Below are 17,412 nucleotides of genomic sequence, written 5' to 3' on the forward strand. Positions count from 1 at the left end.
CTGAGCTCATACTGCTCTCCTGAACTTGTGATTCCACAACTCTGAGAGCACAGTAAGGCTCCATCATTCCTCCACTAATTACAGATGCAAGGAGGAGGGAGCTGGACGAGTAGCTGGTCTACCACTAATATCCATGTAGGATGGCCTGGGACTTCCTGTAAGTAATACATTACATTCAGATCTGTCACTCATGCTAATGGTGTTTTCGGAGGTGCAAAGCATTAGTGTGCTCACAACATGCAGGAATTTGCACAAAAACAAGTCACAGACATTAGAGAAGGGTTATGGTTAGAGAAGCAGGGAGGGGTTGCAGACTTTCCTGTGACTTCCTTCATGAAAAGTAATACTGTAGATGTTAGAAGTAATAGATCAAGGTTGGAGCTCGAGGGTGTATAAACATAAAATAAATAGCAAAAATTACCCCGAACGCTAATTAGAAAAGAGTTCAGATACAAGTAAGGGTTTTACAGAAACATGAATTTAAAATACAGAGAAGAGATGAGGATGATGAAGATGATGAACACCATAACAACCGGGAAAATGATTGAATTCAGTAATGTTGCGCTATTCATCGCTTAGATTATAGTAAATTGAAAAATTGTTGCACTTCTAAAATATTCAAGTCAAGCCAAGACTTTTGAGCACAATAACGAACAGTGTTATAAAACCCTTATTTTTCTATATAATCCCCTGCTACACTAATGCATTTACCCCAGAGTTTCACTAGTGCTTGGAAGAAAGTTTTCTCAGTACACCGGAGCCATGAGGTTCAGATGTTCCACTCGATATTTGTTCTCTAAGCCACCTCGGGCAGGATCATCATTCACTGATGTATAGGCTTATTTAAAATTAGGCTTTTTTTTTTTTAGGCACCATTCAAATGTTTTAGTGAGGCTAAGTCAGGTTTTACAAAAAATGTCATCAAAAGGCCTGGTTTGACTTGTATTTCCTCGAATTTTCTTTTTGTAATTATCTCTCAAATTGCACATTTCCACTTTCTGACAAACACACTAAGAAAAACATTATTAACTGACAAAATAAAAATTTATTTTCCAATTCCCTCATACCCACAGGCTCATAAACAGCACCACGGTAAATCCAGATGTTATCTCTGGGTTGTGAAGCGGGGAATACATCCCGCATGGGACTCCAATGGATCTCAGGGCATTAGGCATGTACTGACACATTCACACACTTTATTGAATCTGGACGCAATTTATCTTAGACAAGCTATCTTCTGGCAAGCTTTTTAAAGCTGGGAAAAAAAACAGAGAACCCAGAAGGAAACTCACATGGGCATAGGGAAAGAAACTTTTCACAGGCAGTAAAATTTTTAATATTAAACACTTTTCAGTGACTCAGTCATTAATGGGACACCTAAATTCCCTTTTTTACGCCATTAATTGCAGTAGCCCTAAAGCAATCACAATCAATGCGGATATGAGGACGTGATGACGATGCTCGGCCCTGCAGTGTGACTGTACTTGGATGCAGGTTGGACAGCATATACTGTATGTGACAGACGAGCACAGTTCAGCTGATTAGTTTTCATGTTGATTAAGTGCGTGCCACTCGCTGCTGGTGGAAATGATCTGAATGGGTGTCCATATTTCAGCGGTGCGTCATTATCCCTTATGGATGACTTATGCGATTTAATAAACTGACTGTTCAGCTGCATGCTGTTTGATGTCACCATGGGGCAAATAAACACACACACACAAACACACATACACACACACACACACACATAAACACACACACACAAACACACACACACACACACACACAGGTAAATGGATCCCACAACTCACCATAGTAATAACAGCAACAGCTCAATAAAGCTGTGTATGTGTGATTTCCGGGGTCCCACCAGAGCCGAAACCGTCCCACACAACCGTGAGTGACATCCTTATTTTTAATAAATATGAGAAACTTCGCCACGACTCCCAGGGGTAATCAGAAGCAATCAGCGAGACACACACAGAAGCGCTGTCTCTCGGGGAGGAGCTCGCGGCACGTCTCTGCTTGCTTAAGAGAGCGATTACAGCACTGTCAGCTTGATCGGCTCAGCGGGGGCCCCAAGCCTGACTACGGACTAAAAAACAGGAAAAAAAAAAAAAGCCCTTACAAAACCAGCAAACAGTTTTTATGCTGACTCACCGTAGATTCCAAAAAGTTTACTTCTAGTTTTTCCAACGGAAATGGAAATTCCGTCATTAAACTAGACTTGAACACTTTACTGTGTTTCAATTTTTTTTCCTAGGATTTTATTAATTTTTAGCAAATGGGGTGATGGTTTGGAACCTTATCTGTTAAAGCAGAAGGTACAGATGAGAAAGGGAGACAGGTGAATGGACTAACAAACTAGAGCGCTTTATATAAAGAACTAATAGCACCTAAAGATCTACTACCATTATGACAGCTCAACATACATCTTGGGTAATGTAGAAAAATGATACGTTTCAGATTTTGGCCTGGACGTCCTTATAAATTCTCCTGCTACATCAGGATTGCATCTGTATGGAAGAAAGGAAGTGCAAGTAAGCGGTGCTGCACATGACCGCAGAGCTGCTAATGAATGTGAAGCGCCTCAGCAGCGGCGAGTCACGCTGCTAAGTTTCATTTAAAAATATTTCATCGGAGCGAATGAATTCAGAGCGAAAAAGCTCCTCTAGAGACGCTGATCAACTGTACAGCAAAGCCGTCCACCATGATTAATCGAGGTTGCTTCGCTCGTGGGCTAATATTTCAGGCAGACAGAGGATAAAATGGCTAGCTGTAAGGGTGAGAGTCTGTATACTCTGTGTCTTTACACCTTCACCTCAGAACAAGTCCAAAGCACATCAGGGCAGGAAGCTAATTCACACCAATGCATGGACGCCACAGGGCTCGTGAGAAAGCAATCTTTCTCCAAAAAAAAAAAAAAAAGGGCACATTAAAAGACCCTGTCAGAAACTATCAAGACATTCGATGAGGGAGAGATGAGACAGCTCGTCACTGGATGCCTGCACCATTAACGTCTGTCATCATCTGTCACAGAAACACACGTACAGATACACACTAGGCTTTTTTCTCCCTCTAAGAACAGCCACATCTCTGTCAATAAACATAAAAAATAATTTGGTGAAAATGGCTTTGAGGAAAAAAAAAAAAAAGATGCAATTCTTATCTATCTGTCAGTCAGATAATAAAGGAATGAAGACAGGCAATTTTAGAGAATCCTACGAGAATCCTGGGGATTGTATAAATTCTGCCGGTCCAATAATCATCTAGCTCAAAGGCATAAAGTGAAGCAGCGGACAATCTTTGCTTCGGTGTCCCATAATAGAATATATGAGCATGAATGGAGCTGGCAGTGTGGAGCTGGCAACGCAGCATTGCATGTGTGATTACAAGGCCAATGCACTGAGTTATAGCTGATTTTTGAGAACACTGAATTATGTTTCTGTTTCAAAGTCCCTCGCTAATATACAGAAACTATAATGGAACAACTACTTGCAGATAGAAAAAAAAAGTGTGTATATGTGGTATAGTTTAAACGTTGCACATTTTTCATTTTGTCTATCTATTATACTTCTATACTCCATGCACACCATTGAGTATAGAACCATTTTTATGTATCTTGAGTATAGGACCATTTTTATGTATCTTAAACAGATACAATGGGGCATTGAGCTAGCAACCTGATCCCATAACAAATTCCCACAAAAACTAGGGATGTATCTGCAGGGTGGAGTGTATGAACATTTTTATTCTTTTTTTTTATTATATATTTTCCTGATTTTCTCCCTAATTTAGTTGTGTCCAATTCCTTCCCGTCACAAAGGGGAGGCTCCCACATTAAGGCTACTTACTACCAGTCAGCCAGGATGGCCGAGGGCTGTCACGTGGTTCCTCCAAACCACATGACACCAGCCAACCTCTTTTTTTTTAACTGCCATTGGGGGCGGCGTAACACACTTGGAGGACAGTGCTATCCGCTCCCTCCGCGTGCACAAGCTCACAGACGGCGTAGAGCCGTGATTAATGTGGGAGCACTAAGTACCTCTTATCCCTCTCCGCTGAAAGAGCTCTCAAGAGACCTCCGGCTGTGAGAGGTAACAGCATCACCCGGAACCCGAACTAGCGATCTGCGGATGATAGGGCGAATACTTTACCACTGCGCCACTCGGAGGCCGACAGACCCTTCTTAACTTACTTTCTTCCATTAGGTAATTAAGTAACAAAAACAACGACAACGTCAGTTGTTATTTTAAGACAATAAGGTTAGCTGTCCTGGAATAGTTCTTGCAAGAACAGTATTGTTTACTGCAGTTGCAAAACACATCAAGCACCCATGATGAAACTGACTCTCATAAAGACCATCCCAGGAAGCCAGGACCAAGACCTACCTCTGCTGTCGAGGAAAAGTTAATTTAGAGTTACCAGCCTTAAAAATCACCAATTAACAAACATCACCTCAAATTAGAGTCGTTATGAAGGGTTTGCAGAGGATAAGTAGCAGATACATTTCAATATCGACGGTTTAAAGGCATCCAAAATATGCAACAATATCTTTAAGTTTTGTTTTACAAAGTAAAAAGAAATAAAAATCTGAATGAACAAAGGACCTGAAAGGTGTGTCCAAACTTTAGACTGGTAATGTATGATGCACTATGACATAGCATCTAAAAATACAGCGTATGGCTTAATGTGATTTGGAACTCCAAGGGATAGTTTGCAAATGATAGGACAAATGGCTAGGGCACTAGTGTTCAAATCCACTCCTGGAGGGCCAGTGTGGATCACAGTATGTAAAATTCCAAAACTTGCAAACACCCACTAAAACTGCCAATTAACAGATTAGTTAAATTAGCTGTGTGGCAGAAAAATCACCAACCTGTGCTAGACTGGAGTTAAACACCCCTGGGCTATGAGGCACAAACTGGCCAAATAACAAAACTATGGAAAAAAACAATACAATTTGCTAGCTAGCTTGTACTATTTTCTATGACCAACTATGGCATGTTGGTGAATCAAGGACACAAACTGTATTACTTCAGCTATTCCAAGGTCTGCGAGGAAGATTAACACACATGAAGGTGACAACAAGCAAGTATAATCAATATTCATCAACTAATGAAGCAGGCATGAATCAAAACAAGGCAGCGCAGTGACTTTTGGGGGGTTGGGGGTTTAAATCTTGTCTCTGCAATTTGTGCATGGAGATAACATTTTCTCCCTGTGCTTGATGGGTTTCCTCTAGGTACTCCGGTTTTCTCATGGATGAATGGGTAGAATCAAAAGTAGAAAAAAACAAACTAACCAAAAGTAACACAAGCATGCTACTTCTGACAAGGCATTATCAAATACTAAGACACAACAGAGTCGAAATAGAGAAAATGATCAAGACATTCACACAGAACAGAATAGGATACATGACAGGATAGGCATAGAGAAAAGGCCTGGAAATAAAAACAAAGGCAGAATGGGAAACTTAAATTTGGGAATCCAGGAGGTGGTATGGGACGGATGGCATGGTGGCACAGAGGATAGCGTTGTAGTCTCAGTGCTTCAGGGCCCATGGTGCAATCCTGAATTTAGAGCTTTATATTTGTAAAATCAGGTGTATCACTGTAAGCTAAAGACAAGTCTGTGTTACCATATTGCGGTGTTTACATACTGTGTATGCAATGTAACATGACCATTATGTAAATTGAACCGTGTCCACCACCCATAAAACCCATGTTCTAAAGATACACAGATATCGGCACTCTTTTATCACATTCTCATATACAGTAAAGTACTATCTACGAACAAACTTCTGTCTCTTCTGTACACATACACAATCAATCTCTAATGATCACCCATTCAGCAGCAGTGCCTACTTTATTATTTTGGCAAAGTCAAAATCATACATGGTGAATCACATTACATATAAAGGTCAAGCAACGATCTTAATTAGTAAAAGAGCACTTTATTAGCACTGCTGAAGCGAGCACTGGCAGTCCCTAAGGCTTCACCTGAATACAAAAATGACCTCGCTGAAGGAGTGCCTGTGAAAGTTAAAGTTTGTGTTTATGATTTAAGTTAATGTCCCAGGAGTATATCAGACGCACAGAGAGGCAAGGAAGCAGCAGTGGAGCTTAGTTCAGCCCATCTCTCCCATGCTCCTCTGTGTCTCCTCTCATCCGTTGCTCAGCTGTATGGGGATGACAGGGGCAGACGCTCCAGGCTGCACTTTGCAAGCCAAATTAAAGCCTGTGAGTGTCGTTTAGGCATGGAAGGACCGGAGCTAATATAAATGTGCTTCCTGTGGGAATTTATCTTTTTAAACCAATGCAATCAACGCGTCACTGGCAGTGAGTGTAACATTTTGCCCCGTGATGTAATTTTAGCATGGCCAGAGGTGTCAATGGCCACTAATGCATACCAGCTAAAGTGCTGTTTTTACAGTATATGTGTCTCAATCTGAATGCATTGAGGGAGGCAGAGTGTTAGAATGAGATATATGGGATGAAGCGTGCAAATGCTGTTTCAGTCAGTGTACCATAAATGAATCAATAAGTGCTGTTAGAGCTAATGACAGGAATTTTCAGGAATTCCTTTCATTTTCCTCTCAGCCTAAATTACAGCAATGACTTCAGAAAAGAAAATTGGCAGAAATTATGTACAAGGTATAAATGACAAAACGTTACGCACATGGATTTAACGTCTCCACTCAAACAAAATCAGAAACGATTTATCTCTCCTCAACAATAGGTACTATTCCAAAGAACATTTTAAAACTACTTTCACTGAAAAGACGTGAAAATATGATTGACGTGCCACATTGTTATCCTTGAAATTGCCACATTAAGCACAATACACAAAGCAGAGTCTGGAACAGTTTGGTCTAGAACATGATGATGAAGGAGGAGACCCAAGATTAAGGCTGCTTTCACACTAGATTGATTTGTACTAGCTATCCCTGTTCCCCCCACTCATCTCTTCCCTGCTGGCCAGCCTTGAGATTAGCGACATTGTTCTGTAACCCAAGTACACTAGTTGGTTTGCGAGACACCAATAAACAAAAGACAAGTATACAGGCACATCAACCTTTGCACAATGCCTAATTATATTGATATATTGGAGAAAATGTTAAGATCCACCCTCTTCCATGTCTTCGTACTCTATCAGCTGCACAAACCAAAGCAATATCAGAGACTGTAAATGTGTTTTCACACTACAATCCCAGACAATCCCAGTATAGTTAAACCTTGAATTCCGAGCATAATTCGTTCCGAAAGTGAATTTGTATATCAAAGCACTTGTATATCAATGCACTTGTATATCAAAGCTAATTTCCTCCATAAGAAAAAAAATGGAAACTCTGACGATTTGTTCCACAACCCAAAAACATTCATATAAAAATCCTTAGTACAAAACATAAAAGTAAAAATAAAACAAAAAACCTGCACTTTGAAAGAAATTGTGGCTGTAGTAATTGAGAGGAGAGAAGGAGGAATGGGCTAATGTTTAGTGTTGCAACTTTTTTACACACACACACACACACACACACACACACGGACACACACACGGACACACACACGGACACGGACACACACACACACACGGACACACACACACACACGGACACACACACACACACGGACACACACACACACACACGGACACACACACACACACACGGACACACACACACACACACACACGGACACACACACACACACGGACACACACACACACACGGACACACACACACACACGGACACACACACACACACGGACACACACACACACACGGACACAGACACACACGGACACACACGGACACACACACACACGGACACACACACGGACACACACACGGACACACACACGGACACACACACGGACACACACACGGACACACACACACACACGGACACACACACGGACACACATACCAGCTTGCTGACAAAACCAGAGAAAGGAGAGGAGGAGAAAGAGGGCTACTGTGTAGGATGACTTTCACACACACACACAAATCTACACATACACGTAGAAACACAAAATAAAATGTTTTCAACGCACGCACACATGGTCAGGGTTATATTAAACAATATATGTGTGCATGGATGTTGAATATACAAATGACACACTAAGCCCAAGCATGGGAGACAATTACCCACAATTGCTCTTACAGTGGGGCAAAAAAGTATTTAGTCAGCCATCAATTACATTTAGTTTGCTCACAGCTCTTGTGATAATTTTGACCCCATGGGGTGAGATCTTGCGTGGAGCCCCAGATCGAGGTGAGTTGAGACAGTGGTCTTGTATGGTCTTGTATGTCTTCCATTTTCTAATAATTGCTCCCACAGTTGATTTCTTCACACCAAGCTGCTTACCTATTGCAGAGCCTGGTCTGGTGTAGGTCTACACTTTTGTTTCTGGTGTCCTTTGACAGCTCTTTGGTCTTGGCCACAGTGGAGTTTGGAGTGTGACTGTTTGAGGTTGTGTACAGGTGTCTTTTATACTGATAACGAGTTCAAACAGATGCCATTAATACAGGTAGGTAAAGAGTGAAGGACAGAGGAGCCTCTTAAAGAAGAAGTTACAAGCAAGAAATCTTGCTTGTTTGTAGGTGACCAAATACTTATTTTACTGAGGAATTTACCAATAAATGTATTAAAAATCCTACAGTGTGATATTCTGGAATTCTTATTTTGTGTCTCATAGTCTTATTTTGTCGCTAATGATAACTTTATTTAAAATTTTTGCCTGTCTTTTAAAAAAATTGCAGACCACTGTACATTTACATTTAGGCAATTTTCAGACGCTCTTATCCAGAGCGACTTACATTTTTATCTTATTATACATCTGAGCAGTTGAGGGTTAAGGGCCTTGCTCAAGGGCCCAACAGTGGCAACTTGGTGGTTGTGGGGTTTGAACCTGGGATCTTCTGAACCATAGTCCAATGCCTTATCTACTGAACTACCCCTGGCCCTGTACCCGCAGGTACCACGGTACCCGCAGGTACCATGGTTCCAATGTAATGTGAACATGCTGTATTTTGCCCAGACACAGATCAGAGTACAATGCACTCACCTATGATATCTCCATGCAACATGTGCTGATCTCATCCTCTGAACTATCCAGCTGTAGCTAATAATGAAGAAAGCCATGCATTTAGGTTGTCTAAAAGTCTAGTCTATTGTATGTGTGTGTGCACATGTAGGGGTGTGGGAGAATTCGGCTCTGCCGGTTTCAATGAATCAGTCCGGGATCAGGATGACAGAAAATGGCAGTCCTGTAAAGGTGTCCCGATGATGAATAATCCTAATTTCGGAAAATCCACAAGACAGAGTTTATAGTCAGCAACAGCCTCAATCATGTAGTATTGTTCTTCCCTAACGTCGTTCAGGGCTCCCTTTAAACGAAGTCAACTGACCCTGCTGCGTCACTGGGATTTTCCTCGCGCTTTGAAGGCATAGTCTGGCAAGAATATAATGCGAAACAAAAACATCAAACCTGTTTTTTTAAGCTTTACATTGTATACAGTATTTGTGTCAAAGGTGTTTAAGACTTCCCTCGTCAGACTTACGAACGAATCCGAAATCGAGACTTACTGTACTCTTCTTCTCTTTTATGGTGTTTATTTATGGTTCACAAACCAACAAGGAACACACTGTCGCCAACTAATTAGGAAGCATAAATATACAACTTTTCTTGGGTACGAAACAATCATACTAATGTAAATGTTGGACAAGCGGGAGAGAAGGGAAAGGAGAGCAAGCATACCTGGGCATGGTACATAGCAATCGTGCCTACTGTAAAGCCATCTCCGGTGAACCTGACATGGTACGCTGATTTGTGCCCAGGCACAGCATGGGGTGTTCACATTATGTAAATGTACCGGACTTTGAGGTCAAGTGGACCCGCAGTGTGAAAGCAGTCTTTGCCATAATTTCAGAACTGTAGTTTAGTCTCGTGCTCTCGCCTTCTCTCAATAAATACAGAAAGAAAAATAATAACTTTCTCAGCAACAGCCAGAGCTTTAAGAACGTGACAGAGAGGTGCATTTTACTCTAGTGATTTTTTTCCTAGACAGTGATTAAATAACTTCAGGCAACTTCACAGAACTGACAGGATCACAGAGGATTGTCTGACCTCATGCCTCGGGTGGAGCCGTTGTTGTAGTTCTGTAACAGCTGGGGCAGACCCAACATGGCCTCGAACAGCATGGCCAGTGAGCCCAGAGACTCCACGAACACCGCCCAGTCCAGGAAGAAGAGTGTGAGGAAGGCACACAGCATCGTAAAACCGAAACAGAACAGCAAGTAGTCCTCGAAAACACTCCATCTCCAAAAATACCGAACATCCAGGTCTGTGAAAGTAAGAAAGAACAGGAAACCATTATGTACATTATGTTTATATTCGTGACAAAATGTTAAAAACAACTTAATACTGTACAATATAGTACAATATCAGCATGTGCCTCTAGCAAAACATGATTATTATCATATCATATTGTCAATATCATACTGTATGGGTGATTTTATGATTGAGATAAATTTTTCGGCATAATTTTTGGATTTTGTTTTAATTTAAGCTCCATATTGATGACCTTCCTACATCTGTTAAACACACAAAACATAAAAAAACGTGTTATGTTTTTAACTGTTCAAACATTGAGAAGTTGAATATTTATTGTTTTCATCCAAAAAAAAAGTAGTTTTACTATCCAAATGCAAATAAAATTTTTAGCATCATTTACAATTCATATTCTCCACAAAAAAGTTGCATCCTGTCATCTATTACATTATCATTGCAAACATTCATTCCCTCATCAGGTCTACCTATGATTTAATGCTTGAAAAAAAAACTAAACGGATTATCTTGTTATGTTACCAAGAAACAACAAACCTTAAATAAACAACTTCTGTTTTTTCCAAATTCGTTAAACAAAAACAAGCTTATAACACAGTACTAAATCCAAGTGAATTACCTGTTACTAAATACATAATAATATTAATATTTTTAAAATAATAATACATTAAAATTGCACGGCAGCAGTCATACATGTAAAAAAAAAAATCCCACCTTTTTGAGCATTCAAATTAGAGAATTCACCAGCACTGTAGTATAAGGAGAACATAAACTGTAGGTTGCTATAATGAAGTGTTTCCTTTCTCTCTGAGTAAATATGTCTTACATATTAAATAACAACTGCATTTATTCTAAAACAAAACTCAATACAGTACAACACTTACTACAATAAGAATGTATTAAAATAAAAGTCAAATAAAGTCACATTGCATGGTGTAATATCATGACCTTAATTTTATGTGTGTGTGTGTGTGTGTGTGCGCAAGCAAAAAAAAAGAAAAAAGGGCAGTACCATACAGTAATTACAGCCCAAATTTATTATGTTTAAATGCAAACAAATTAGAGCACAGATACTGGATCTCTTTAACTGCTACCGTGATCTGATTCTCACAAGTCGTTTACACTCTACTTATCACAGTCGTGTACGACATCCCTACATCCTGCCCTGATCTATGAATTCCTGCTTCTCTTATTCACTGATTTTTCAGCCTGAGCCAGAACATACTGGCAGTGATAGGGAAGAATTGATTGTTAAACAAGAGCACATCCATTCTGTTCCCTGGCGTTCTGTTCACGGGGATTTCGTACACTTTTGTGTCTGTAGTGTGTGAAACACAAGCAGCAGAGAAACAAAAGAGATGTGATCCGTGCCTTGGGAATCGGATAAGCGGCGCAGTTTAAAAGAAAACAAAGGGAGCCCGGGCCTCCTCGGGATGACCTTGAAAACGAGCGAGGAGAGATAGGAGAACATGTAAACAAAAAAAATAAATGAATAAAGATCACAGCAGAGAAAAAGATCACACAAGGCGAGACCACACACTGTGTCTCACAATGTGCAGTGACTGATGCTGAATCTGATAGGATTGGATTAGGAACTGGATGGGAATTTTGGCAGATTTGCGCAGTCTTACATTTTCACCTGTGCATGTAAGTGATCTGCACAAATTTACCACCTCAGCAACCCGATGACAAACGAAAAGCTCCATTTCACTTGGAGTCAGAACATAAAACTAGCTGACGACAGCAGACGCTATGATAAGAGACCGGAGGCACTTACCTTGTGCTTTCCTTCCTTTCACTTAGTGAGCAAAATGACTTTAAACGATCTGGAAAATACATCCATATCAGCCATTTCCTGAGAGCAAAATGGTTAAATCTTCCTTTTTTTTCAGAATGTTTATGAGATTAATTTTGAAATCAGGATCTACAGGCTTTTTGAAGGACAATGGGGACATTTGTCTTGTCCTCATAAGGAAAAATACTTTCCTATATATTCTAAAAAAAATAAATAAATAAATAAATAAAAAAGACCTCAAATGTTCCTTTTAGGATCCGTCAGATGTAAGTGTGTGTGCACAGCATTTATCATTTCGTCAAAGCAATGATCTCAAAAGCATTTTAAGACAAGCATTTGTTTATGATAAACTCATGTCACTCCTGTTACATCCGTTATTACCAAAATACAGAGGTATTCTCACTAGCCAAGCCACCAGCGGGCATGTTTTTTTTTTTTTTTTTTTTTTTAAGAGGTGGAAAGAATCCAGAGAGCTCCTGGGAATCTTAGATGGACATCAGTAGAACTCTGAACACTGGACCCTAGAACTCTGAGATACCCACACTACCTTAAATGCCACTGAGCTGCGCCATGAACAGATATCAAAAGTGTATATAAAATGGACATAGTTCCCGAGTGGTACATCACAAAAGCATTAACCCCCATCATCCAGGGATGTGCTGATGCTGCCACCATCCATACATCATCCTAGAGAGCAAAACTGGCCGTGCTTAAGGGAGAGAACTGTAGTATACTTGTACTTTCAAGTCAATCACAGCAACACTAGTACATCATGGGCATATCTGTGACATCATGCAAGCAGACAGGAGTGGAAAGAAGGGATGGGAATCCTAATGTAATATATCATATAATATATATATATATATTCTTTTTTTTTTTACTATTTGTAGCTACAGATTTCATTTGTATTATAATTTACAGGATGCTGTACTGCCTGCCAATGTGCGGATAGTTTAGAGTGTGCAATCTGTAGGATTATAGAGAAATGGTAATTTTAATACCTTGCAAACATATAAAAAAAAATTTAAAAACATAAATTTTAAAATAGTCTGGCAATACGTGAATATAGAACCTTTTTTTCACCATTTCTAGTAGATAGTTATCTCCTAATATTGCATGAGCAGTAGTTCGAAAAGATGTGATAAGCTAGTGTCACGGTGTGATACTGGAGGACTGCCCTGTACATGGGTGGGAACTGGCCATAACTAAGGCCTTGTTCAGATTAATTTTATCTTCGGAACTGTCTGTCCAAACTGATATTTGAAGTGTCCTGTTTCTATAAAGTACATTCCCTCTAGCTTTGCCTATACTGATGCATCCCCCAAAACACTTTTGGGGGGTGAATCATGACATTTGTCTTTATCCTCCGTCCAAGCGCTACTCTTCTCCACTTCCATACTGCCAGCAGCTCTGTAGAAAGTTAAGTTGTTATGCTTTAGAAAGTTGAAAAAAGTAAACAATTTCGGCACTATTACTGCTAAGTATGTAAAAGCCAGGCCCTATAATTACCTTAAACTAACTGTGCTTTCAGAAAAAGGGGCTGGCTTAACTGTGGTTTTCCATCTCCATTTCTTCCATTGTCTTTCTGCTTATCTTCCAACCAAGGATACATGTCAATACCACGTGTAGACTTGAACCTTCACGTCACGTTGCGAGTGACGCTGAGTGACTTGACTTATATCTGCTTTTTTTTTTAACTATTAAGGGTACATGAAAGCAATGTGATTCCAAACTGATTATAATCTGGATATGCCAAAAATGTGCCTGATTTGAGCTAACAATTTAAACAAGACCCTAAACTGAGGAGAAAAGGCTTTACTTAAAACTGGAATGATGTAGCTGAGGTTGAGAAAGTGTCATAACCACACCATGAGGTTTATGTTCGTTTTTTAACGCCACCTTGAAAGCGCATGTGTATAGCGCGCGCGTACTGTTTCTTATAACACGTGTGTGTGCGCGTGTAAAGCAAATGAAAATCTCGTTAGAGGTAAAAATCCATGTGACGTTATGTGTGTGCGCGCAGGTAATTTGACACCATGCCAGTTCATACTCTTTCTCTCGCTCCTTTAGTGTGTGTGTGTGCGTGTGTATGTGAACAAACACAAACACAGAGAGAGAGGGTGCTTTGCAAACACAGACACAAACTCTGCTCTACACACAAACACTGCTCTGTCGCGATTCTTTTCAAAGGTAAAGTGCCGGTAAATTTTTTTGTTAGTTTTACTTTACAGCAGTGATTCCGTTAGTATGCCCTCCACACAAGTGTCATCACAATGTTCCTTGCTATTTTTTCCGACAAAAAAGTCTTTCCGTTAATGTGTGTGTGTGTGTGTGTATGTACTGTATGTGTGTGTCTGCATGAAAGCAAAGTCTCCTCTTACTCTAGCCTCAAACACACACACACACAGCGCCTTCGTGCACAAACGGAAACACTTATCCGTCGGGATTTATTTTTACTTTTTAAAAAGTAAAAGTGCAGGTTAATTTGTTTTATTTTTTGGGGGATGTGGACTGAATCATTTGAATTTCCATTATTTGTTATGGAAAAATTAAATTTAGTTTACAAGTGTTTTGGAACACGAGCTTCGGAACGAATTCTCGTAATCCAAGGTTCCACTGCATATAGAAACTCCAAAAGTGTTTTACAATATACCTACAGTAGACAAAGTGTGTAGTTATTGAAAGTTATTTGAGAGGGTACTTAATTCTGAGCTACAACTTTCATTACAACTGTTCCATACTGCTGTGCATAATAGATGAGAGCGGCGTACCCAGGACACCATTTTATTTGTTGTAAAATATTGGTTATTTTTCTGAAGCCCATCCATTACTGCATAGCATAAATTGGAGAAACTAAATAAATGTATTTAAACAAAACAAATTTAAAAGCAATTTAAGGCATTTTTATTACTCCTTGGAAAAGATGCAGACAGTGTCTGGCCTTCAGTAATAGTCATGGATTTTAGATTGGTTTTGCACAAAGCATTTTTTAAGCTTTTAGTTTTCTGCTTCCCAAAAGACATTTATGTAGACAGAATATTAAAATCAATTAAATAATAAAAACGTAATATGTCTAAAAGAAGAATGTATTCAGGGGCAGATCAGGAACAACGATCTACTTAAAATAACATCCTTTTTTTTTTTCATGGGTCAATTTGAGACAAGCTAGGGCAACCGGTTCATCATAAGTTACTAAGGACAGCCAGAATATTTTATCTGGTCTGCGTATGATCCGACTTCTAGTAACCATAAATTTTACTCACTTGCTCAGTTAAAGCAAATATAACTTTATTTTCTCTTTTGTTTTGCTCCTGGTCCTCTTTGCCCTTTTTCTCAATGGCCTTTTCTACCTGTGCCCCCAATTACCTTTGAGCCTGAGGGCTTTTTGGAGGTATTCCAGTCTGGCTTGCAAGCTCAGAGCTCTGCTGTGAACAAGACACACTTCAAACAAACATAAAGTGCATGAAGGTAAGCAAAGTTTTCTCTTCTCAGCCATCTACAGATCAAATAGTCCAATCACTGACAGGGCTCCCACCTCAATATCTTGACATAAGAGACTTTTTTCAATTGTCGTCAGCAAAGCTGTCAGAGCCAATAGTTCTGTCATTCATCTACTGGCCTTGGGAGCCCACAGAAGTCCAGGTTTTCAGTTCACGCTGCTCTGTAGGGCATGTCAATCTCAGCTGGAAAAGCACAGGGCAGACGGATGTCTTAAGAGTGACAAGCATGAGAACAACAATCAGGGTTCGTCACCCTTATCCACAAACTTAGCCAGACTCTACGAGCTCTGACTGTGCAATACTGCACAGCTTAGGCCTGGAGCTGTTAGCCAATCATTTCTCTGTTGGTGATTTCTAAGGTATAGAACTTCTTACAGTTGAAATCAGTACACTCTAAAATAGTTTGTCTAAAAATAACCCAATTCGGGGCGATCTGGAAAACCAGTGCTGGCTCCAGTATAGATTAACCCAGCATAAGTTAACATCCAGCCAGGTTAACATCCAGCGTTCAACAAGATGAACGTCTTGACTGAACATTAACAACAAGATATTTTTTAACTCAATGCCAATGGGTGCATCTGCCGCCAACAAGTCTTGTCCTTCTTGTTACTAATTTGCATGCTTGAGATAACCTTGAAATACATTGCCCAGCCAAATAAAAAAATAAAAAATCATCACACACTCACACGCTTCTAGCTTTGATTACTGCACACAATGTGATGGCCAGTTCATGTTTGAAAATGATTTCTCATGCACTTTGTTTGTTTCCTCTTACAGTACACAATTTGAGTCTTTGAATTTGCCTGTGCCATCGAGGTAGGAAAAAAAAATCTTTTGAAGTAATACCTTGGTCACTCAGTGCATTTAGTTCACCAGCTGACTTCATTTCACCACAAAACATTGCTAAGTCTAGACCTGACCAACTGAAGAAACTCCAGATTATAACACTGCCTCCAAATGCTTGTACAATGGGCACTACACATGATGGATGCATCGCTTCATGTGCTTCCCTTCTTACCATGATGCACCTATTGCTCTGGAATAGGGTCAATCTGGACTCATCAGACATGATGTTTTTTTCCATTGCTCGAAGAGCCCATCTTTATGCTCCCTAGCAAATTAAAGCCTTTTTTACTGATTAGTCTCTCCAACATGGTTCATATGGCGAGATTGGCTCAGCTGTTTAGTCCCCAACATATGAGATTTTTTGCACTGTGCATGTGGAAATTAAATTATTTTGATATTAAATATTACATTTACATTTTACATTTAGGCATTTGGCAGATGCCCTTATCCAGAGCGACTCACATAAAAAAAAAAAAATCTTATTATACATCTGAGCAGTTGTGGGTTTAGGGCCTTGCTCAAGGGCCCAACAGGTGGTAGTGGGATTTGAACCTGGGACTTTCCAAGTTAGTCATAGTTTCCACTAAATAATGAACTACTAGATCTTAAACTATCATATTAATGTAAGCACCTCGAAACATAAAAATAAACATACCAAAAAACTACATTGCTAAGGCTATAGATATGCAAGTGTAAAAGAGAAAACCTTAATATACTAAAACGTGGTAACTCAGTATAATAATTGGTGTACAGTACTGTGTAAAAACCTTAAGTCATCCCTTATTTCTTCCTATTTTGCTTTCAAAGAGTCATACTTTCTTGTATTTTTAATGTAGTCTTGAGAAATTGTTCTCCAGGCTTCCCGAAGGGCCTTTTTTTGCCTCGCATTATTGGCAAGATTTTGTCTCTCATTTTCAGTCT

At 39.7% G+C, this 17,412-nt stretch overlaps 1 protein-coding gene across 1 annotated transcript in view; it reads right to left on the minus strand.

The window, feature by feature from the left end:
- si:dkey-246g23.2 (solute carrier family 66 member 2) overlaps positions 1-17,412 on the minus strand; it is a 65,260-nt gene that overhangs the window by 15,721 nt on the left and 32,127 nt on the right. Inside the window, exon 4 of the mRNA XM_053500785.1 lies at positions 10,132-10,348. Coding sequence (XP_053356760.1) covers positions 10,132-10,348 — 217 coding nt within the window. The remainder of the gene's footprint in view (positions 1-10,131; positions 10,349-17,412) is intronic.

Source organism: Clarias gariepinus, chromosome 7, assembly GCF_024256425.1.
Source record: "Clarias gariepinus isolate MV-2021 ecotype Netherlands chromosome 7, CGAR_prim_01v2, whole genome shotgun sequence".
In the NCBI taxonomy this organism is placed as follows: Eukaryota; Metazoa; Chordata; class Actinopteri; order Siluriformes; family Clariidae; genus Clarias; species Clarias gariepinus.